The sequence below is a fragment of the Macaca thibetana genome, chromosome 9 (genome assembly GCF_024542745.1).
Source record: "Macaca thibetana thibetana isolate TM-01 chromosome 9, ASM2454274v1, whole genome shotgun sequence".
Taxonomy (NCBI): Eukaryota; Metazoa; Chordata; class Mammalia; order Primates; family Cercopithecidae; genus Macaca; species Macaca thibetana.
In genome coordinates, this window is record NC_065586.1 from 84,692,162 (window position 1) to 84,716,339 (window position 24,178).

General features: G+C 35.3%; 1 protein-coding gene across 1 annotated transcript; it reads left to right on the forward strand.

Annotated features, from left to right (window-relative positions):
• The first annotated feature begins 5,844 nt into the window (after window positions 1-5,844).
• Window positions 5,845-24,051, forward strand: LIPN (lipase family member N). Its single transcript, XM_050803185.1, has 10 exons — window positions 5,845-5,957; window positions 7,234-7,349; window positions 7,999-8,116; window positions 10,194-10,392; window positions 12,077-12,186; window positions 14,511-14,647; window positions 16,555-16,701; window positions 20,215-20,286; window positions 20,836-20,907; window positions 23,186-24,051. Exons 2-10 carry the CDS (start codon window positions 7,242-7,244, stop codon window positions 23,417-23,419), a joined length of 1,197 nt encoding a protein of 398 aa, XP_050659142.1. The 5' UTR covers window positions 5,845-5,957; window positions 7,234-7,241; the 3' UTR covers window positions 23,420-24,051.
• Window positions 24,052-24,178: the final 127 nt, after the last annotated feature.

Here is a 24,178-nt window from a genome sequence, read left to right on the forward strand (position 1 = left end):
TCACCCAGGCACAGAGTCAATGATCAATGAATATATGTTTGGTGACTGGGAGTGTCAAGTGTTATGAAGCACTTGATTGGGCCCTGCAGAAATTGGGGTATTTTACAACATGTAATTAATATAAACTTGGCTAAGACTCATTTATGAAGAATTTCCTGGCATAAATAAGGGGGCTGTAGACATAATGGGGAGGGTACTAAAGGATATCTGAGTCTTGGCAGGGGAAGGCTGGCTGGCAGGGCACCAAAGGCTTCACAGGGAGACACCTCTTTGGTGAGTATGGCATATCAGACTGGCATATCCTGACACTGATCTTGTCACTGCCCCAGAAATGACTGCACTTACACATGCTGATTCATGCAACTGAAATGTACAAGGAAATGCAGAACATAAAACAAAACACATGTTTATAATTTTTATCAAAAACTGTAATTTGGCCAGACTAGTGTTTTCTTTTCCTGTAATAAAACACATGGGAAATTCTAGTATGAAACTGTTGCTTGGTGTACATGGAAAAAAAGAAGTATACGGCTTGACAAAAATCATCCCCTCCACAATCATTCAAGTTCGCTGAGCCTTTTCCATAAGGAAATAATAGTGTAAGCATTTTACATGAATTGTATCATTTAATCTTCATGATAGCCTTATAACATGGTATCATTCTTATCTCTTCTTTACAGATTAGGAAACTAAAGTTTAGAGATACTGGGCAACTTGCTCTAAAATATTAGTTATCTGAACTCTGAAACCTTGACTTTAGGTAATCAAGCTCTTAACCTTTATGCTTTAATGTTATAAGTATGTATTAGAAACTAGCCATTCAGAACAAGAAGAATGATAAGGAAAATGCTGTTCCTGCCCAAGTGGCGCTCAGAGTAATAAAAATATCAGATACTATACAGCTATAGTTTGAGTATCCTATATCCAATTTGCTTTTGACCAGACATATTTTGGATTTTGGAGTATTTGCATATCATAATAAGATATGTTAGGGATGGAATCCAAGTCTAAACATAAAATTCACTTATGTTTCATATACACTTTATACAAATAGGCTGAAAGTAAGTTTGTATGGCATTTTAAATAATTTTGTGCATGAAACAAAAGTTTTGACTGTGTTTTGAGTGTAACCTATCATATGAGGTCAGATGTAGAATTTTTCACTTGTGGCATTTCAGTGCTCAAAAAGTTTTAGATTTTGGAGCATTTCAGATTTGGGATTTTTGGATTAGGAATGTTCAACCTATACTAATTTACATGCTTAAACCTTTAATTTTAATTTAATAATTGTGATGAATCCATCAAAAAGTACACCTCACCAGGGTGGACAGGGAAGTCTTCTCTGAAGACATGAAATTTTGGCTGATATCCATGATATGTGCCAGATAATACAGGTAGGGGACCACCTCAGGTGGTGAGGAGCTAGGCTAAATTAAGAAAATTAAAGAAGCCCAAGGAGTCAAATGGAGAACGGGGTGAGATGAGCTCAAAGGGATAAGCAGAGTCTGGTTTTAGGCCCTCCTAGCCACTCGCAGGATTTTGAAAACAAAATCATTGAAGTCTTATTCTCAAGAATACTTAAAAGATAAGATCACATACGTAATTTTAAATGATGATAATAGCTATGATGTGAAGAAAAAAGAACTTCCTGAGACTGGGTAATTTATAAAGGAAAGGTGTTAGTTGACTCACATTTCTGCAAGGCTGGGGAGGCCTAAGGAAACTTACACTCATGGTGGAAGGGGAAACAAACACATCTTACATGGTGACAGACAAGAGAGAAGTGCAAGCAGGGGAAACGACAGACACTTATGAAACCATCAGATCTCATAAGAACTCACTCAATATCATGAGATCAGCATGACAGACACCACCCCCATGATCCAATAACCTCATACCAGGTCTCTCCCTTGAGATGAGATTTGGGTGGAGATACAGCCAAATCGTATCAGAAAATATTTCACTAATAATGATATTGACTATATGTGGAAATAATATTTTGAACATATTGGTTTAAATAAAATGTATTTTTAAATTTTATTTCACCTTTTATACTTTTTTAAAATGTGGGCATTAGAAAATTTAAATTAAATACCTAATTCGCATTATATTTCTATTGGACCATGCTGAGATAGTGAAAAGAGTAAGTTAACTATCCCCTAAAAATTCTGGTTATTTCTAGGAAAATGCAATAACTCTGCATTTACAAGATTTTTTTTAATGTATGGAAAAATGCAAGAATGCAGACTGTGTAAAAGATATCAGATTGTGCTATGGTGGTTACTAGGTTTAAGAATAATTTGGAGGCTGAAGAAGAGAAAAACTGGTATCAGGTAGCAATTTTTAAATTGTATTCGTGTGCTTTGCAATCTGTAAATAGCAATGTATCTCTTCCAATTTAGTTAAAAAACAGGACAAGATTGAATTTTTCCTGTGAATTTCCTGTCTTCTATTAAATTTAGCAGGTAATGTTAAGAAAAATTTCCTTTGTAACAGCAAAGAAAGCCAGTGGAATTTATAGCCAAGTTGGTAGCATATCAAAGCAAAATACCTGATACATACTAAGTACTTAATAAATAATAAATAATTCGCTTTTATTATTTATAATAACATTATTAGTATTCCTCAGTAACTAAGCTGCATTCTCTGGACTTCCAGAATCATCTATTCAATCACTCATTTACTCACTTAGCAAAAATTTTTGATGGTGATGGTGATTAGAGGAGGAATGAAATCAAGAAACTCTAACCCTAAAAACCATTTATCTATTTTCAGGGGTGCTGGTGAGATTTGAAGGTGATTTAATAGTAACTCAAAATAGAATATTAACTTAGGAAGAAACCAGGAGCATATATCAAAACAACAATGTTACCTCTTTGCACATTCCAATCACCATTTATTTACTCTTGCAAGTTGAATGAGACAACTTAAAACTAGATCCAACTTGAATGTCTAGCTAAGTGTCCTGTCTTTTTTTTTTTTTTAAAGAATCTACATTTGAATATACCTCCTACAGAAATTCAAATACAAAATGAGCTCTAGAGAATACCATACATACATGCTGTACATGAAGCAGGAAGTAAGGATGGTAAATATGCCTGGGGCAGGAAAATGATATAATTTTCTTCATATTCAATGGTATGGCCCTTCCTCTTCATTCTCACAAAGATTTGACCTTTGTCACAAATGTGGATGGTCCTGATCCTGCCACTCCAGAACATGGATGTTATCAAGGACAGCTGCCAGCACTCTTGGTAATAATTTCTCTTTAAATGTAAGTGATCTTTCCTTTGAACACTTTGAGTTGGGATGGATGTGTGTTCAGTCAACTATTATGGCCTCTTCAAAAACCTTTAATATTTTAGTTAACTATGATTGATAGGCCTTTTTGTCACTTCTCTCTTCTCTCTATCATAGCCATTAGTATTTTTAAAGATGGATGTAGTATAGATGGCACTGAAACAGAAATTCATTTTCACTGACACTAAAGGAAAGCACGTTCTAGTCTAACACGTAATCTCAAAAACAACAGTTTCTTGTGGAAATTATGAACATTGCCAACATTGCTTTATGAGTAAAAAGATGAAACTTCAAAATATAACATATTTTCTCTTAAGCAAAAGTGTGCAAATTAATAATTTTACACACACACATATATACTTATGGACACTTATGGTTCTATTGAGCAATGTTTGAATTTTAGGATGCAAAATAAATTAGATAAATTAGTGAGCAAGAGACAAAATCCAGGTTCTTGTTCATGCACAGTTTTTACTGTAGTGTGAAATTTGTCTCAAAAGTGTGAGGTTCAAATTATTTATTTTTTCCAAATTCTCACTAGTTTCTATTTTGCTGGTTATGGCCTAACCTTTTTAACTTTGAGTTATTTTCAAGAGAAAATTTGAAAAAGCAGCCTTTGAGGAGAAAGAAGCAATCCAACAAGCAAAAAGATAACCACACTGTAATAGCAAATGTGTTTTGAATAGGACATTGGAAGAAAAATAGTAATCATTTTTACAGATAGATTCTGAAGTCAAGGATCTATGTTCAACCATGTATGTTCCACCATCTTCATAACTGAATGAGCAGCCATCATTAAGCAGTTAGCTTAGGCCATAATATGATACTTGGACCAAGATTTCAAAAATACCACATGCCTTCTGAGAGGTTACCCCTTTCTAGCTCCACTATCATCTAATTTTATTTAAAAAAAAAAAAAACGGAAAAAGTTGAGCTTCTAGAGAGTAGGGGCTACCATTTTGTATCCCACAGGGCCAAGGAACAAGTTTTAATTTATTCATTTAAATTAATTTCAGTATGAGTATTGAAATATATAATAGAAATATTATAACATTATATATTTTCTATATACTTTTATCATATAGAAAATATGTAATATAGAATATATTATTGAATATTGTAGAACAATATATAATATAGAAAAAATATAATATTCAGTAATAAATACTTATTAAAATAGCAAGCTTATATAGGAAGAATGATGGAGCATTGGGAGAAAGTTCAGCTTTATTTCTTTGACATTACTTTGTTTCTGTACAAACAAAAGAATTACAAGAATTTTCCTGATTATTCAAATAACTCAAAGTTGAGGAAGGAATATGAGTCAATGATGTAGAAACTCTTTTAAGATTTGAGCTAGACCACAATCTGTAAAGATCTGTGAAATTGAACTATATTTGTGCTACTTCCATATTAAGTCAAGGTAACAAATCAATATTAATAATAATAACATAGTGCTTCCTAGAACTTTCTAAAGAGTTCATTAAAGTTTTATTAGAAAGGATTGTTTATGAAGTTAAAAACCATGAGAAATTCCAGGAAAATCCACATACCTATGCCATCATACTATCAATCAGGGCAAAACATGCTTGAGTCTTTCATCAAAACTAAATGATTAAGGAGTGAGTGGTACACAACTTTTCCCTGTTCCGACCAGCTGAACACTTCCTTTTACTCCACATTTGTTTAATTGGCATGAAATTTCCCACTTCACTAAAACAGGTATTACAATTTGGACAATACAAAATATCATTTTTTTGAGAAGATTTAAGGATTTGAGGATAAATCCAAACTAATAGAACTGAAACTCCTATGTGATGCTGGGTAGCAACCTAGTTTTCCCTACCCTTCTTCATGCTGGGAGATGAAAGAGATTCAGTCACTGCTTAAGCTCCATAGGCATACTAAGTGAAGTAGAAAACTGAGGCACATGTACCTCCATTATCTGGTATCTCATGTGGCGCTTAGAGCTAAATTGTCATTATTCAGCCTCCATTTCTGCCTTTAACCACTGGTGTAAACAAAGGTTACTGTGCCAAAGTTGGCAGCAAGCCAAATCCCTTTGGCATGTGAATTAGTTTCCTCTGCCATACTGCTAGTTCCAAATTCCTTCTGGTTTCAGGATCCTGTAGTCAGGGTTCCCTCATCTTCTCAAACGAGTTACAGTCACACACATCCCTACACACTGCATGGTTGGCACTAGTTCCTTAATACATGTTACTCCATTTGATCCTCATGAAGGATCAAGTGGGGAAGGGAGATACTATTATCTCTGATAATAGCCCATTAAGATCTTGAGTATGTTCTACTTCCCTGTTTGACACACTGGTTTGAAAATATTTCTAAGTCCTCCCAACAATGACAGACACTCAGTGGAAACATGAAGGATTCTGTCAAACTGGTTATTTGGCATCATGTAGACCACTATTTCCCAACCTACAAGTGCATCACGGCATTTGGTGTGTCAGGGACACGCCTTGGGTGTGTGTCTCAGTCTAAAGCTTCCTCCTTTTCACAAGCTTCTGGTTTCTCATCTCTCTAGCTTCTAACTGTCACTGTAATCATCTCTTACTCTTCAGCCTGATGTCAAAAGCAAAAGTTCAGAAGTTCCTCATCAATAAGGAGTCCTTGGGAGCAGGTGAAGCTCATCTAACTAGGTAAGATGAAGATCTATCACAACCAGGAGGCAGGTTGGAAGGTGCCAGTTGCACCGACAGTCAGGTGCAAGAGCTCTGCAGTGAGTCTGCCTGAGTGTCCATCCTAGATCTGTCACCTGTTGGCTCTGTGACCTTGAGCAGGTCTTAAATCTCTCTAAGCCTTTGTTTTTTTATTGATAAAATGAGGATAATAGTACCAAAATTATGGAGATTTTGAGAGCTTAAATAACATGTGAACTATTTAGAACAAGTCCTACCATAAGGACACTCAGTAGCTATTGGTTATTATTAGTTTCATACAATTTGAAAAGTTTCAAAACATTTGCAGATATAAGATGATCTTCAACCACATAGCTAATGTATGCAAAGCTATTTAGCTTCAGAAGTAAACTCTGCATTTCTAGAAGTTAAATCTTAATTTGTTATAGTAAATTACCTCTAATATTTATCTCTCGCTCACTTTTATAAGAAAAATAGTGAAAGCATTTATTAAGAACTTATACTGCACTGTTATATAACTTAATCCTCACTATAACCCTATGAGATAGGTTACATTATTGTCCCAATTTTACTAACAAGGAAATCAAGAGACAAAGCTACTAAAACACTTACCTGAGGTTAGACACGTTCTTTTGTGGTGAGGCTGGACTTCAAATTTAGACCATTTGACTGCAGCACTTATATGATGAGCATGCTGTTTAGTGTTATAGTGTTGGTCTATCTTTGAACAGACATACTTTTAAACCATGACAAGGAAGTGAGACTGCACATTGAATATGCAAAATTTGCCTTTGGGTGCCACATGAGAAATAGTCACATCACTAGAAACTAATCATAAGCTTTTTTGTTTGGTTAAAGTTTTATTTATCCATTTTTCTTGTTTACTTTGTGGGATATGGGGCTTAGCTAGGGGATAACTCCACTTTTCACTTGGCCATGGTATGAAAACCTGTCCTCTGAATCTTTAGATATTTTGGCAAATTGTAGGCAAACAAAGACTTAAAGCAATTCAGTCTTGATTACAGACCAAAAATGCCTCCATACTTGATTAAATTTATTTCATTTTAGGAACTGGATTATAATAAATACAACTTCTATATGAAAAAATAGATTAATAGTGCTCAAAGTTAGTTCACTGTATTTATTCCCTTTAACACATTATCCGCTTTCAGTGCTATTCAAGTTTTCATTAATTATTATTTCATTAATCATTTTATTTCATTAATCAACATTAATATATATAATTAATCTGTGAATATTAAATGTTTTATGCCAGGCATTTCTATGATGTGGCTGCTTTTAACAACAACTTGTTTGATCTGTGGAACTTTAAATGTTGGTGGATTCCTTGATTTGGAAAATGAAGTGAATCCTGAGGTGTGGATGAATACTGTAAGTCATGGAAAACTGTAAAGAACATCAAATAAAGCAGGACTAATGGATTATGAGGTTACAAAAGGTTCTGTTATAACATAAAATCTCTGATAAAACAGATAAAATATAGATGGTTTTTGACCTCTGCAAGAGTCAAGTTAGTTAGATCTTTGGCTGAAAAACGAATACTGTCCAGTAATGGAAACCAAAATTGTGCTATTGTGCTATCTATCTATCTATCTATCTATCTATCTATTTATCTATCTATCTATCTATCTCTCTCTCTATAGATAGAACTCCTCTTTTGAATTTATGTTTTAAGAATATCAAGCTATTTGCTGATATACGTGATTGTCTTCTATTGATCTATAGTTCTATTACTTTTAAACCAAGAGGGGCCTCAAAAGACAATTGACTTGAGAATACAGCTTTGTCAGAAAGAATGGGTCAATGCTAAATTTTCCCCTACACTCCAAAATATTTGCCAAAGGTAGATATTTTTGAACATTCTACTTATTTTGTATTAAGACTTTATTAATTTTACAGTTACCTGGTGTTATAAATTTCAGATAATTCACCCTAATAAGCACACAATAGAGAGTTTGTTTTAATTCCTTTCTATATCCTTTGGAGAAGTTCCACTAATGACTGTATTTTTACTGGGCAGAGTGAAATCATCATCTACAATGGCTATCCCAGTGAAGAGTATGAAGTCACCACTGAAGATGGGTACATACTCCTTGTCAACAGAATTCCCTATGGGCGAAGACACATTAGGAGCACAGGTACAAGATATGTCTCTCCTGAAAAGGGGACTGCACTGACATCCTCCTTCTCAGGAAGAATTTAGTGCTAGATATGCATCAACAGAGTTTATCAAAATTGGTTTGAATTATTGGATTAGACTTTAAATAGTTAACAGGGAGGCTTACTCTTTGCCTGATAATTATCTGAAGACAGACAAGAACCTAAAAATATAGACAGCAAGACTGATCTTGCTAACTGCAACCAGAGGTACTTGTTAGGGTGTAAACAGGAAGGCGGAGCCTACATTTTGTCACCTCATTACTGATTTATCATGTGAAAAATTGCTTTGTCCCAGGAAAATGGATCTCCTCATTGTCAGAAGGAGATTTGCTGGGTTGTGTGAAATTGACTGTGGGGCACCCAAGAAGAGCCTCTCCTGCCCCCACTAAAATCAAGGGGCCTCCCTCTGCAGGATAAAAAACAATCTAGTTAAATGACAACAGCATTTCTGAAAAGTTTTCCAGGACTGAAAACATTAACATCCACATACATTTGATCTAAGAGATAGATGGTTCATGGAGTGAAAGAGTATGGTGTCAATAAGGCTTGAATTCTAGAATGAGGGGCCAGCCATGCCACAGCAGGGGAATGATACTCCTTTAAAGGGAAAATTTAACTGCAAAGCCTCTGAAGAAGAAATAAGAATAAGCAAAATATATGCAATGGTTAAAAAGCAAATAATTTATTGGCAGCTGCTTACCATGTTCATTTTGCATCTTTTCTCCCACCACACATATTAAGTACCAGTTGAGGTCATGTTTGACATTCTCTCCCTCTTATATCTCCAGTTTCAGAATGAAAAATGAGAGTGAGATATGAGTAGTTTTACTAGTTAAAATAAAACACCCAGTTAAATTTGAAGATCAGATAAACAACAAATAATTTTTTATAAGTCTCATTTTAAGATACACTCTTTATTCACTATTATCACTATTTATAAAAATTTCGTAGAGCATCCTGGATCTTTTTGCTTACTTTTGTTTTTATTTTTTACTAAATCTGGCAATCCCAGGTACAAATGTGAAGGAGTTGTGAAATATAAAAGGAGAACACTTTTATGGGAAAGGTTTTGCTTAAGTAGAGATAATTTTGGAAAGATTTATAATTAAAGGTCATTCATTAGATGTAATGTTCTAAATAATTTAAATCAGTTAAACCTCTCGTCAACAATATGAGATGGGTACCACTAATAGTCACCATTTCACAAATGATGAAATTAAGGCACAACCGGTTATGTTAAGAAGTCTAAAGTCACACAAATAGCAAGCTGACAGACCAGAATTTAAGCCCAGGCATCCTGGCTCCAGAGCCTGTGCTCTTAGTCATGAAATTATAGTGCCTTACTTGACCTTCCACCCTGGTTCTTTGCATCTCCCTGAATGCTCTGTCTCCCTCAGGAATCTGGAAGTTAGCAGAGGGACATTGAGCTGAGTATATTATTGTAGTTTTTAAATGCTGTCCACTGGGCAGAGGATGGGGATTTGAATAGAAATTTGGTGAGGAACTAATCAGTGTCCACTTACACTCACCTCTTCTTCCTCTCTGGAAGAGCCATAGGACTTGAGTAAGCATGATAAATTTCACACCCAGGAAATTTGTATATACGAATACATAGAGCAGAGTAGTTACCAGTACAGGCTTTGACATAAAAAGAACTGGGTTTGTGTCCCTGCTCTGGCCTTCTTATCTGGGTGGCCCTCTGGGAAAGTTACTTACCTACATAAAGTTTGGTTTCCACATCTACAAAATGAGGGTTCTCAAAATAGCAGCTAGTTTATAGAGTTGTTGTAAGAATTTAGTAAGCTAATACATATAAATAGGTCAACATAGCACCAGGTACACAATATGTGCTCAAGAAACTGAAGTTACCTGATTACAATGCTCTATACTATTGACAAGGGAAAAGTGAAAACAGTTTTTGTTTTACCATGTGTGCATGTGTGTGTATTTCTGTAATGTTTCTGACATGCTCTATTTACCATAAATTTCTCTCTCTCTCTCCCTCTCTCTCTCTTTCTCTTCTTCCCTCTCTCATCTTACCCTTTCTCCGCCCAGGTCCCCGGCCAGTTGTGTATATGCAGCATGCCCTGTTTGCAGACAATGCCTACTGGCTTGAGAATTATGCCAATGGAAGCCTTGGATTCCTTCTAGCAGATGCAGGTTATGATGTATGGATGGGAAACAGTCGGGGAAACACTTGGTCAAGAAGACACAAGACACTCTCAGAGACAGATGAGAAATTCTGGGCCTTTAGGTAAATATTAGCTAAGAAAACTCAACAGGGAAATTGGAGGCAATTTTTAAAAAATAACGTGGGTGCTATTAATGATAATCTTTGATGCTTGAAGTCATATAGCTTCTTGTAGTTTCTGTTAACATCTCAAAGGAGGGAAACAGCAAGAAGCTTTGATTTTTCACTGATTCTCCCACAGGCAAAGTATGGCATTTCAACAAGATCATTTTTACATCCAATTTTTACATCAATTTTATGCATTAAAAGTATGTCCAAAGAGATAGCTGAGGAAATTATCATGACTAGTGTGCACATTCATTCAGCCAATGTTTACTGAGTGGCTACTGTATGCGCTGTTCTAGGCCCCGAACACTCAAACGGGGAACAGACCAACTCTCGGACCTCACAAAGCTTATGTTCATTTTAGTGATAATTTTACAAGTCATTTCTTCTGGATGACCAATCAACTGTGTAAAGATGATTTTGACCAGGACTGTACTGATTTAGAGAAACTGTGATTGAGATCGCACATAGTACCATTTTCACGAAAACTCCAATATTAAGTTTTTAAAACCTTGTTAATGGGCAATGAAGAAGAATCTTTTTGATATCTTAATTGTTTCTTTTAATGGAAGAGTTTTCCACTGTCACTAGAGGACAGGCTGATGCCTGCAATAGACTTTCTTTCTTCAGGCCTAAGATCCCTGTTGGTTTGTAAACCGGCTGTTAGAACAGAGTGTGTATTCCTATTACATTAATAGAACATTCAGTACCCACTGAAAGTTTGAGAAGAATGGAGGAATAGAATACAATGTTATGGTCAGAGTTCTTGGGCAGGGGCAAGCATCAGGAAGTATTGTATCACTAGTCTTTAGGAGGTGTCACAACAATTCTCCTATTCTTGGAAGTCCCAATCCATAGATTTCCTCACGTCCTTTTAATAAACAGGCTTCTGGCTTACGGAATACCTGATTTGACTAAATGTTATATAGGCCCTTTTGCTCCTCCTGTCTGAAGAACAAAATACTGGTACTATGGAATATTGGAATATATGGTATATATTAAATATATATACACACACACATATATATATGTATCTTTGTGGGCAGGAATACTACTAACAACATCTTAATGAATGCCTACTAGCAGCCAGAGTCATTTCTTTCATACCATTAAACCCCTTTAGCAGCCCTGTAAACCAGGCACTACCCTATTTATTTCTCAAATGAGAAAACATAGGCTCAGAGCATTTCAGTAACTTCTCAAGAGTTGCAAAGCTCATAAATGGTAGAATCATGATTTACAAAAACCCTGTTTCCAAAGATGGGTGTTAAATGGCCCTAAGAATTGTGAAGCCTCGTGGGGGACTCAGAAGTAGAAGCACGCAAGCCAGATAGAGAAAGGGAGGGCAAAGAAAAGCAAGAGAAGGGAAGGAAGAGGAGGAATCATAAGGTTGAACTTCAAACATCATACACAAGTCTTGAAAGTGTTCCTCTTATGAGGAAGTCTTATGACGAAGTAAAATGTATATATGCAGAAAAACAAAAAGCTACAATGGCCTACATATAATTGGATAAATAATGAAATACACACTGAATCTAAGTAAACAGCATAGAATCTGTGTGTAAAAAAGAAGTGAGCAAGTGCTGTGAGTTTTAAACTTAAACTTGCAAGTATTTATAAAAGCCCCTTTTTTATTTTGCAGTTTTGATGAAATGGCCAAATATGATCTCCCAGGAGTCATAGACTTCATTGTAAATAAAACTGGTCAGGAGAAATTGTATTTCATTGGACATTCACTTGGCACTACAATAGGTATGTTTTTGAGGGTCAGTGTTCTCAGAGTCTTACAGGAGTTCACCTTTATGTTGGAATAAAATAACTGCTATTTATAGTGCCTTCAATTCTCTGTCCTCTGCTGGGAATAACCCTAGTACTCTGAGTAGCTTTGAGCTTGCAGTGCACAGACTATATGTAAGGCAAACCTTTCCTGGGTCTCTGGTCACAGCAGCATATTGACTATGGTGATGCAATTTCCCAGGAATAACGTGTGTTCCAAATTCAAAGAAATGATTCTGCAGAGTAAGTTTCTAGATTCTCTCTGAGCTGAAAAAGTAAAATTTAATGCCATGGATTATGGCTGAAACATAATGAATGTGCATCAATCATCTCTTTCTCACAACCCAAATGGGATCTTTAAAAAATAAAAGGGAGGGGCTTATACTTATATTTAAACAAATTGAAAAGACATGGTTATATTTGTTTGTTGGAACACAAAAGTTTACTATAATAAATCAGTTGAGTTGATCTATTTAGTGTGTGATTTAGTATTTATGAAATAACAAGTAAACGTAAGCAGTATGTAGAAATTTTTTAAGTTTTTTTAAGTTGACAATTTACTTCTTAATTTACTTACTTTACTTAATTTACTTTACAATTTACTTCCCAGATAGTTTGGAAAGAAATCAATAATCTAGTTCCAAGTAAAAGTTGAAAGGAACTCATACTAATAAAAGTTTTGAATTTGTCATTTCCACTAAAGTTTCCAATTTTAAGAGAATAAATCATGTGAAAATGCAATATTTTAGTTTAGGGAAATATCTTCATTATCACCACGATCATCAGTAACATATATTAATTAGTCCTTTAGATTGATAGGCACTTTCCAAGCTCAGAACAAGCAGTTAGCTAGCATCAGAGAGCATATACTAAAAAAGTGTCAAAGAACTCATAGGAGATCAAAAATGCCACTAATAGGCAAATAATTATAGTATCTAACACGTATTGAGCATTCGTAATGTGTATGGTCTTGCGTTCAGGACCTTTCCCACAGTATCTCCCTCTGATCTTCAAAACAACCCGACTGTTATTATCTCCATCTCACAGAAGAAGAAACACAAGTTCAGAACACAGATTCAAACCAGGTGTATCTGATTTCACCAATGGGGTGTGTAAGGATTCTGGAGAAATGGTGTAGAGAAGGAATGACTTTAGTTGATTTTGGAAAGTGGGTAGGACTTAGATCTGGTCTTATACTTGATCTGAAAAAAAAGAAAAAAAAACATGGAGAATTTGATTATTTGTGCTCTGTGTTACATTTAGCGCATAAAATTTTTTAGTGAATGTTGTTTGCGTTTTGGACAGAGCAATTTCTATTATGTAAGGAGCACCCACTCTTTGTAGGACATTTAGGTCACAGCCCATTAAACACGGCTCTGCAGTCAGGGTGACCCCCAAAAATCTCACCTCTGCACATTTCCAAACACCCTCTGGGGAAGTACTATTCCTGATTCAGAGTCTTTTTATCAATTGTTCAGTCAATTATTTCAGTTCTTCTTTATCTGGCCAAGACAGTTTCAATGTTTCAACAAGTGTTTCAGTACACACACACACACACACACCAGTGGAGGCCCAGGAAGGGACCTCTGGAAACCAAATTATACGGATATTCCTCCTAGCCTACCCGGTGTCGTGCTGATCTCCATCCTCACAGAGATACGAAGGGGTGCAATGATACTGCTGAAAGAGCAAAGCAAATGGAGACGCCTGGTCCTTACTGGGCCATCATGGACACTAGGGAAACCCCTTTCTTTCTGGAAACAGGGAAGAGTCTAGAGGGTTGATAAACACCCAGTAAGCCACTGGGAGCAGTGAAATTTCATTCCACAGTGAGAAGGAAAACCTGTTGGAATAACTGGGTGATGCTGTAGAAAGAAATCAGTTCACCTCCTGTGACTGGTTATTTGCTTCCGGAAGCTCTGTGATTCGTTCTGGCATCTCAGAGTTAGGGACGAAATGAGAATGTTGCCAGCATTTACCCCATGCTTGGGAAGTGAGGTCACCTTCAGTTCATAAGAAGTAGCTACTCCGACAGCTTAACCATCACCTTTCCCCTGCCAGCTACTCCATTTCCCCTAGCCAAGTCAAATTGTCCATAAGCAGAATAAAATAAAATTGGAGACTTGAGAGCAGAGAAGACTGAAGGCAGATTATCTTTATAGAATAACTCAGAAGACTTCCAATTCATCCCCAATATGATCGCGATAGAAGGAAAAATGACTAAACAGAGCCCCATTTTTGTTAGAAACTTTGCATAAGTACTTATTTTTACAAGATTGTCTTGTCTCCTATTCTCTCAGGGTTTGTAGCCTTTTCCACCATTCCTGAACTGGCACAAAGAATCAAAATGAATTTTGCCTTGGGTCCTGTGATCTCATTCAAATATCCCACGGGCATTTTTACCAGTTTTTTTCTACTTCCAAATTCCATAATCAAGGTAGGCTCCTTTCACCAAAATGTACCTGAGGATCTCATTTTGGATCAGAAATCCTTATTATTTTCAAATCTACTGTAAAGTAAAGGTAGGAAATTTAGATAAAATCTATAGAACTTAGACTCTGTGGGCATGTGCTTGTGTATGTGTGTCTCCATGTGTGCGTATATCTGTGTCATAGTATCTGTAAGTTCTATAATACAATTTACTCTACAAGGTCATTAGCAGAGTTGAGTATCTGTCAGAATCTGTAGCTGAGCTGAGTGCTGTATGACAACAAAGATTTTTCTTGTTTTCCCAAGGATTTTTTTGTTCCATTTAGTCAGGTAGGTCAATGAATTAACATTGCCCAAATGAAAGACACTTCAAGTTACCCATAATCACTGATGTGTCCAATTTTGACATTAAAAAAACCTAATTAATATATTGCTTCCAATATGGAAACTTGCCCTAATTTACTAAAGCTAAGATTCCAAAGCCTAAATGTATTACAACTCAAGTATTAAGTCAAATATTTATTGGTTATTTTTCAAGACTTGAAAAAATCATTTGGTTGCCAATTGTGGATTTGGAATTTTATCTATTAAAGAGGTTTTTTTTTTTTTTTTCTCTTTGCTTTTGTTTCTTTACAAAGGTCATTGCCACAATGAACATAGCATTTAATCAAATTCAAAATTGGCCTTTCAATTTGGGATGATGGATAAAATGGATTTGGGCCAAATCTGAAGTCAAGGAGACCAGTTATAACATCAAAATAATTCATATATAAGAAAATGAGATCTTGGTTTGGGGTGGAGTGGTAGGAATGGAAAAAAAAAATTATTTGTGAGCTAACACAAGGAAGAATTTCCATAGGGCCTAATGATTGGTCTGATAATAGTTTCATTGTATTGTTTACTGAGAGCATAAATGATGTAACTTCCTTATTCAAGAGCTTTTCTAGTTTATTTCAAAATGTGTTGACATCAGTTAGTTTTTAATGTTTTCTATATTTGGGCAGCATGAGCAAACTAATTTATTAAATTAAATTCAGAGAGAGACACATCTATCTGTAAATACATATATGTGTTGTATGTGTTGCTCTTCCTACATAGGTCAGCTATAAGGCAAATAATGTTCCTGGGTTATCTCAGTTTCACATTTCCCACTGTCAATATTCCTGCTACTTTTAAGTCCCATTTCCTGCTCTTTTCTTCCATCAGTTTCCCCCAGAAGCTCTAAGACCCCACCAGGAATCCCCATCCAAGTTTACTTTCCCAAGTCCTGGAAGTTTCAATTGTGCTGCCTTTGCGACATTATCATATCTTTTCTGTTCAATGGTTCTTTCTCTTTGGTTCGTCATTCTCTACTTTTCAGCCTGAGAGCTGGCTAATCTGGGACACTACTCGAATGCAATGTGCACATGGGTAACATGGAAAACCCCGATTTTCCCTCATATTCAAGGTATTATTTGACCTTAAGAAAAACTGTTTTACATTTTGTACCAATTAATGAGAAAAAATATTGGCAAGCACTGACTGGACAGAATACAGGGAAGCTTCACTATGGAGAAGTGAATTTGGGATTGACAGCCTTTATTGCAATCTCCTTGTAAGTAATGTTTGATAATCTTCCTCATTTGGAGATACATTCCTAAGTCACCTTTCCTGAATAATTTGGTCTCCTTGACTGAATCAGTAGTACAAATAGATCCCCAAGCATGGCTCTTTCCTAGAAGGAAGGAAATGTCAAGAAGTCTGAAGATGATTCTTGAATTCTGGTTTTTTGCTCTTGCTATTTGGGCTTCTTGTCATTGTTGTTGTTGCTATTGAGTTGAGCTCCCTAAATATTCTGGTTACTAATCCCTTGTAATATGCATAGTTTGCAAATATTTTATCTCATTCAAAGGTAATTATTATTTACTTTCATAGGCTGTTTTTGGTACCAAAGGTTTCTTTTTAGAAGATAAGAAAAAGAAGATACCTTCTACCAAAATCTGCAACAATAAGATACTCTGGTTGATATGCAGTGAATTTATGTCCTTATGGGCTGGATCCAACAAGAAAAATATGAATCAGGTATATGTGATAATTATAGGGCCATTTGATACCTTAAGAAATTCCAGCTTTCCTTTGACTCATTTTGATGTATCTATTTACTGTATAAATTCATATGGTATTCCAAACACTTAAAGACAGATTTTATTTTTGCTTTTAAAAATGTTTATGGGTACATAATAGTTGTATATATTTATGAGGTACATGTGATATTTTGATATAAGCACACAATGTGTAATGAACAAGTCGGGGTAATTGGGATATCCATCACCTCAAGCATCGATCATTTCTTTTTGTTAGAGACATTCTAATTTGACTCTTCTAGTTATTTTAAAATATATAATGAATTATTGTTAACTATAGTCATCCTATTGTGCATGCTGGACTTTATTCCTTCTAATGGTATTTTTGTACCCATTAACCAATGCCTCTTTGTCCTTCCCCCATCCCTACTACCCTTTCCAGTCTCTGGTAACCATCATTCTACTCACTATCTCTATATGGTCAGTTTTTTTTAACTCCCCTATATGAGTGAGAACATGCAGTATTTGTCTTTTTATACCTGACTTATTTCACTTAATGTAATGTTCTCCAGTTTCATCCACATTATTGCAAATGACATGATTTCATTATTTTTGCGGCTGAATGGTATTCCACTGTCAAAATGTACCACATTTTATTTATCCACTCATCTGTTGATGGACACTTAGGGTGATTTCATATCTTGGTTATTGTGAATAGTGCTGTAGTAAACATGGGGGTGCAAATGTCTCTTCCATGGATTGATTTTTTTTTTTTTAAATATAGAACTAGCACTGGAATTGCTGGATCATATGGTAGTTCTACTTTTAGTTTTTGAGGATCCTTCCTACTCTTCCCCATAGTGCCTGTACTAATTTGCATTCCTATCAAGTCTGTGCAAGGGTTCTCTTTTCTCCACATTCTTGCCAGCATCCATTATTCCCTATCTTTTTGATAAAAGCTGTTTTAACTGGAATAAGATAGTATTTCATTGTAGTTTTGGTTTGCATTTTTCTAATGATTAGTAATGTTGAACATTGTTTTTAATGTACCTCTTGGCAGTTTGTATGTCTTTTTGTGAGAAATGTCTATTCAGATCTTTTGCCCATGTTTAAATCAGATTTTTTTTTTTTTTTTTTTTTTTTTTTGCAATTGAGTTATATGACCTCTATATATTCTGGTTACTAATCCCTTGTCAGATAGGTAGTTTACAGATATTTTCCCTCATTCAACACGTTGTTACTTCACTTTGTTGATGGTTTCCTTTGCTTTGCAGAAGCTTTTTAGCTTGATGTAATCTAATTTGTTCATCTTTGCTTTGGTTGCCTGTGCATTTGAGGGCTTACCTCAAATTGGCCCAGACCAATGTCCTGGAGTGTTTCTGCAATTTTTGTTTGTTAGTAGTTTCATAGTTTCAGGTCTTAAATTTGTCTTTAATCCATTTTTATTTTGTTTTTGTAAATAGCAAGAGATAGAGATCTAATTTCATTCTTCTGCATATGGACATCTAGTTTTCCCAGCATCATTTCTTGCGGAAATTGTCCTTTCCCCAATGTATGTTCTTGATGCCTTTGTGGAAAATTAGTTGACTATGAATGTATGGATTTATTTCTGGGTTCTTTATTCTGTTCTATCGGTCTATGTGTCTGTTTTTATGCCAGTATCATACTGTTTTGGTTATTACAGCTTTGTAATATAATTTGAAGCCAGGTCATGTGATACCTCCAGCTTTGTGCTTTTTGCTCAGAATCTTATATTTAGAAAAACCTAAAGACTCCAACAAAAAACCTGCTAGAACTGATGAACTAATTCATTAAATTTGCAGGATACAAAACCAACATACAAAATTCAGCAGCATTTCAATATGCCAACAGCAAATAATCTTTAAAAAAAAAAAAGAAAGAAAAAGTCAAGAAAGTAATCCATTTATAACAGCTACAAATAAAATAAAACACCTAGGAATAAACCATACCAAAGAAGTGAAAGATTTCTACAATGAAAACTATAAAACACTGATGAAAGAAATTGAAAATGACATTAAAAAATGGAAAGGTATTCCATGTTTATGGATTGCAAGAATCAATATTGTTAAAATGTCCATACTATCCAAAACAATCTATAGATTCAATGCAATCCCTATCAAAATACCAATGACATTCTTCATTGAAATAAAAAAAAAAGCCTAAAATTTATATGGCACCATGAAGGTAGATATCTGCTATACATAGAAGATCAGGTACTCAACAAACCTTGAATATGAAGACTGGGGAAGTGAATAGGCAGCTTTATTCTTCTATTCCCTGGCAAAATTTAGGAAAATGAATGTTTTATAATGGGTAGTAGCTTCTTACATGTTCTCAGTCAGCCACAACTTACTACAGTCAATTTGAATTTATTGCATTTGAACATATTGCATTAAAAATAAAATCCTAAAAAAAGGAGAGAAGCACAGATAAACGTTGATCTTATTTCACATGTTCCTTCCTTTGTGGGTGACTTTTGTTTTGAAATGAAACTCACCACTTAACCTACAAAATAACAGGACAGGGTGGAAGGGAGATGGGATCCCCTCTTTATGAAGCAGCAGCAGTGCTGTTTCATCACCTCTTCATTTTCTATTATTGAGAATTCAAGAAGAAGGAGGAGGAAGAGTTCACATCCGCAGACTGGTGTGGTTGAATAGTTGTCTCTAGTATTCCAAATAGCAGCCAATGAGGCTGTTACAGTGAAGTCAGTCGCAAGATAATTGTTCTGTACCCCTATTCTCTAAGAAGCTAAATTATGTTAGACTGAAACCCATAAGGAACCATTGTTCAAAGTTGGCTTGTTCAAAAGTAAAGATTTTTAATAGTTTCTCTTAGATTCATTATTTTCTAAGACATAGAATTACAATTACTATTTTATCTCTATAATTTTCATCTCTATAATGTTTACAAATATTGAAATAACCTTTGGAAAAAATTGGCTTTTAGCTTTACTTTTGCAATATTTTATTTTATCCCCATAAAAGCCTAGTAAATTGGTAGTATGACTTTTAGTATGTTCATTTAATAGATGAAAAAACAGAGACTCAAAGATGTTAAATATGGTGGCCAAGTTCACGAAGCTGATCATTAACAACAACAGGGCCTGAACTCCTGGTTTTCTGATCTAATCTGTGACAGTGCACCTGGGTGCGCATGCACGCATCACCCCCACACTTGCGCATAGAACCTCTCCTAATTGGCTTTGCTCCATGATGACCACTACTGTTCCTTCTACTTGAAAATAAGCAAATTATCCTACAGATTCAGAGCTGGTACAGGTTTGCTGTCAAGCAGTCCATTCCATTAGTCAGCCTGTGGTTCGCTCACATTCAAGTATTGACATAAATGGTAATTTATCTAGATAAGTCTACCTCGTTATTTTCGAAGCCCCATTCTTGTTTGCTTCTTCTGTGCATCATTTTTCTCTGATTCTGAAAGGCAAAATTTTGTTGGGCAATTGCTGTAATATGAGTTTTATCTTCTTTAGAGTCGAATGGATGTGTATATGTCACATGCTCCTACTGGTTCATCAATACAGAACATTCTGCATATAAAACAGGTAGAGTCTTAGTCATGGAAAACCATTCCAATCCTTATTTTCAATATATTTAAAAAGACAGAATTGACCCTGTTAACAGACCTACCCTAAGAATCTTAAGAGCTTGTTTCCAGTTTGTCCTTGCTGCCTTCTGTATGCCTTGATTTCCCTGGAATTTAAGAGAAAGGATTTTATGGTACAGACCAAGTAGATGACATAAATGAACACCATCTTAAATCAGAGTTTTTAAAATAGGCCCTGAACTGAAGCAAGAGGTAAACTAGGGAAGCCTCAGGAGAACTGAGACTTCTTCAGAGAGACGTATCTGGGATTTAACTTCTTTCTAATGAGGCTTGGTTTTCCATGAACTTTTCCTTTAAACCAAAGGGGGGTTATTGCTTGTTTTTCTGTTGAGCTCCACTTGTCATAATTGTAAAATGGGTATTTACATCCTTCTGTTGATCTAGGAGCCCTATTTTCTTCCTAGCATACAGTATTTTTCTAAAATTTGCTGTTAGCTCTCATGATTCTTACCCTCACTATTCTTTTTCTAAAAAACATTTGTTTCAGCTTTACCAATCTGACGAATTCAGAGCTTATGACTGGGGAAATGAAGCCGATAATATGAAACATTACAATCAGGTGAGCTACATACAGTAACCCCAGAATGCTGATTTTGATAAGTTACAATAAAAAATTATTTGAGGGTGGAAAGACTCCTACCTGTCATTTGGTGGCATTTATACTGATAGAACATTTTCAAAAAAAGTTTAATTTTAATTTTAATTTATTTCAGAAAATTTATAAATTAAAGAAGCACATACAAAGGAAATTAGATCATGTGTAATCCTTCCATCTAGAGATAACTAGATGTACTAACATTTTGGTGTATTTATTCAAATTTTCTCAGTATTATATCCCTTTTATACAACTTTTAATCCTTCTATTTTACTTAAGCTATAGTAAGAGATGACTAACATTACTGAAGGATTTTTAAATATATTTTTAATGGCTACATAATAATAGAAATTGTTTCATAAAAATCTTTACAGCATAAATGAATATATACTTTTTAATGCCAACAGAAAAATTAGAATTCCACATGAAAGTTAAATAAGTATTACCCAACATTGAAGACTTGGGTCATAAGGCATCTTTTTCCATATAGCTTTATGACATAAAAATCTGTAGACTCGTTTAGCACTGTACTTTTAATTAATCCTGTCACCACTTTTCTGTTCTCATAACCAGGGGCTTGGCTTGTAAGTATGAACTAAGCAAATTAAATTGTTCTAAGTATTTTCCCAGGCTATCATATTTTAAGCTATTTACTAATGCAACTATAGATCAATTATTAATAAGTTGTTTCTGAGGATCAAAACAATCAGACTAAACAATTTCTTAGTAATGAATTGGCCTGTTAGAGGAATAATTCTACTAATCCTTAAAACCACTACAAGAGATAGACCATGTATATTTTATTTTAAAAAATCAGTTGAAGACATGATTTACATATAATAACATTACCAATTTTATGTGTCCCATTAAATGAGTTCTGACAAATATATCTATTTGTGTAACCACACCACAATCTAAACATAGGACATTTCTATCACCCCTAAAAGTTTTTTCCCTGCTGCTGACACTATTTTTAGACACAAATGCATGTATTTGCAAATGCTTAGAAAAGGTCTAGAAAAAAAATAAATGTTAAAGTGGTTATCTTCAGAGAGAGGAAGAAAGACGAAAAGAAGTGGATGGACATGAAACACTAAGGGACTCTCATTTTGGACTTCACATATGTCTGTTTTCTTCCATTATTTTTAATAAACATGTTATATTTATAAATTGTTTACATTTACAAGAAACTGAAACAAAATAAACACACACATTCAAGATCATTATGGTCAAGTACTAAAGTATGTGAGAGTGTTAATGTCCTTAGAATTTATCCACAGTTAGCTGATCCTACTCTGCTCCAAGCCAGTCCTATTTTGTGAATTAATCTTAGTTGATGCCAATTTTTATTACATTCCCTCCAAAAAACTAGTCTCAACAGTTTGCTCTCTCCTCAAGTTCACAGCATTATCTCTGTTCCCACAGTGATGTCTGACTTTTCCTTCTGTTTGTGATTGTTCCCTTTGTCCCAAGCACTGGCTACTCCTCCTCTCACTGCTCTGAAATGATTAGCATTCCCCAGGGATTCTTCAAAACTCTCTTTCTTCCTTGGAAAAGTCAGCCATCCCAATAGCTTTAATTTGGACCATTTCTACTACTCATCTAGATTTTTTCAGGACTTGCCTTCAACCTGTTCTTTCTTGAGGTGATTCCATTAACTGTTGCCCGTACGGTAGTCTGAAGACAGACCTCTGAGAAATGACCCTACCTTGTCTCCAAAACTTCCGAAATACGTCCAAATTTCCTAGCCTGACATTCAGACCTTGACTATCTGCCTCCAAGTTTATGTCCTATCACATCCCCTTACATATTCTGTTCTCCAGGTATATTGGGAATCTTGCCATTCCTGATCATAGCCTACAAACTCTTCCTGCCTCCCACCCACCCTCATCTCTGCTGTCGAAATGCAACCTTCCCTCAAGAGTCATTTCACGGGACCCCTCTTTTTATGAAACCCTCAGGTGGAAATAGCTTTTTGTCTTTACTTCCATTTTATTTTGGGAGTGTTTATGGCATTTAACATATCTTACTTTGTATACAAATATTTGCTTTGCTATCTTGCCTTTCTCCCTCTTTTGCAAATTTCTTAAAGGTAGAGACCATTGAAAACATTGTATGTTTTCTTCCTATGTCACTGGTGCCTAACACAACTATGGCCATCGTCCATATTCATTTAGCAGCCTTTGTGGTTATTGCTTTGAGGAGCTTCCTCTCATGTATGACCTTGCTTTCTCTCCTACAGAGTCATCCGCCTATATATGACCTGACTGCCATGAAAGTGCCTACTGCTATTTGGGCTGGTGGACATGATGTCCTTGTAACACCCCAGGATGTGGCCAGGATACTCCCTCAAATCAAGAGTCTTCATTACTTTAAGCTATTGCCAGATTGGAACCACTTTGATTTTGTCTGGGGCCTTGATGCCCCTCAACGGATGTACAGTGAAATCATAGCTTTAATGAAGGCATATTCCTAAATGCAATGCATTTACTTTTCAGTTACAAGTTGCTTCCAAGCCCATAAGGGACTTTAGAAAAAATAGTAACCAACAATGATGTTGTCCCCCTGGGAGAGATGCACAATGGAGTCTGTTTTCCAAGTTAATTGTGTTAGTGTTATTTATGTTTAGAGACATCTTTGCATGGGACCATCTACAGGTCCTTATAAACAATGAGGTAGATTGGGCAAAAAAATAAATAAGTTGCCACTCTGATATTTAATTAAATTGTAATTTTTAGGGCGTACCATGAAGTATAGAAATGTCTAAAGCTTCAAAGGAACAGTGAAATTCCTTTAAGGTCCTATATGGAAACCTCTATTGTCATTTTATTTATATGGGTTGCTACGGCAATGGACAGAGTGTGGGATTAGGAGGAGGGCCTGTAGCTTCTTTATAAAAGTTTCTTAGCTATCCTGAAGATATACTAGACATTTTTACTTTTTAGGTATTTTCAACATGAGAAATTCAAAAAAGTCCCCAAAGATTCTTCCAGAGAAGCCATCTCCTCTTATAATCTTATCCCTGGCTATCTGGGTAAACGGAATCTTGAACCCATAATAGGATACATGCATAAAATCTTTCTTATTTAAGCAGAAATAAATTCTACAGTATCAACATCATTTTATAATCATAGGGAGGCTTCTTTGTTTAGCATGTAATGCCCCCTTTACAGGCTTTTTGTTCTTTGAGGGGTTTGAACATTCCATGAAAAACTGACAGACAGGAAACTGACAA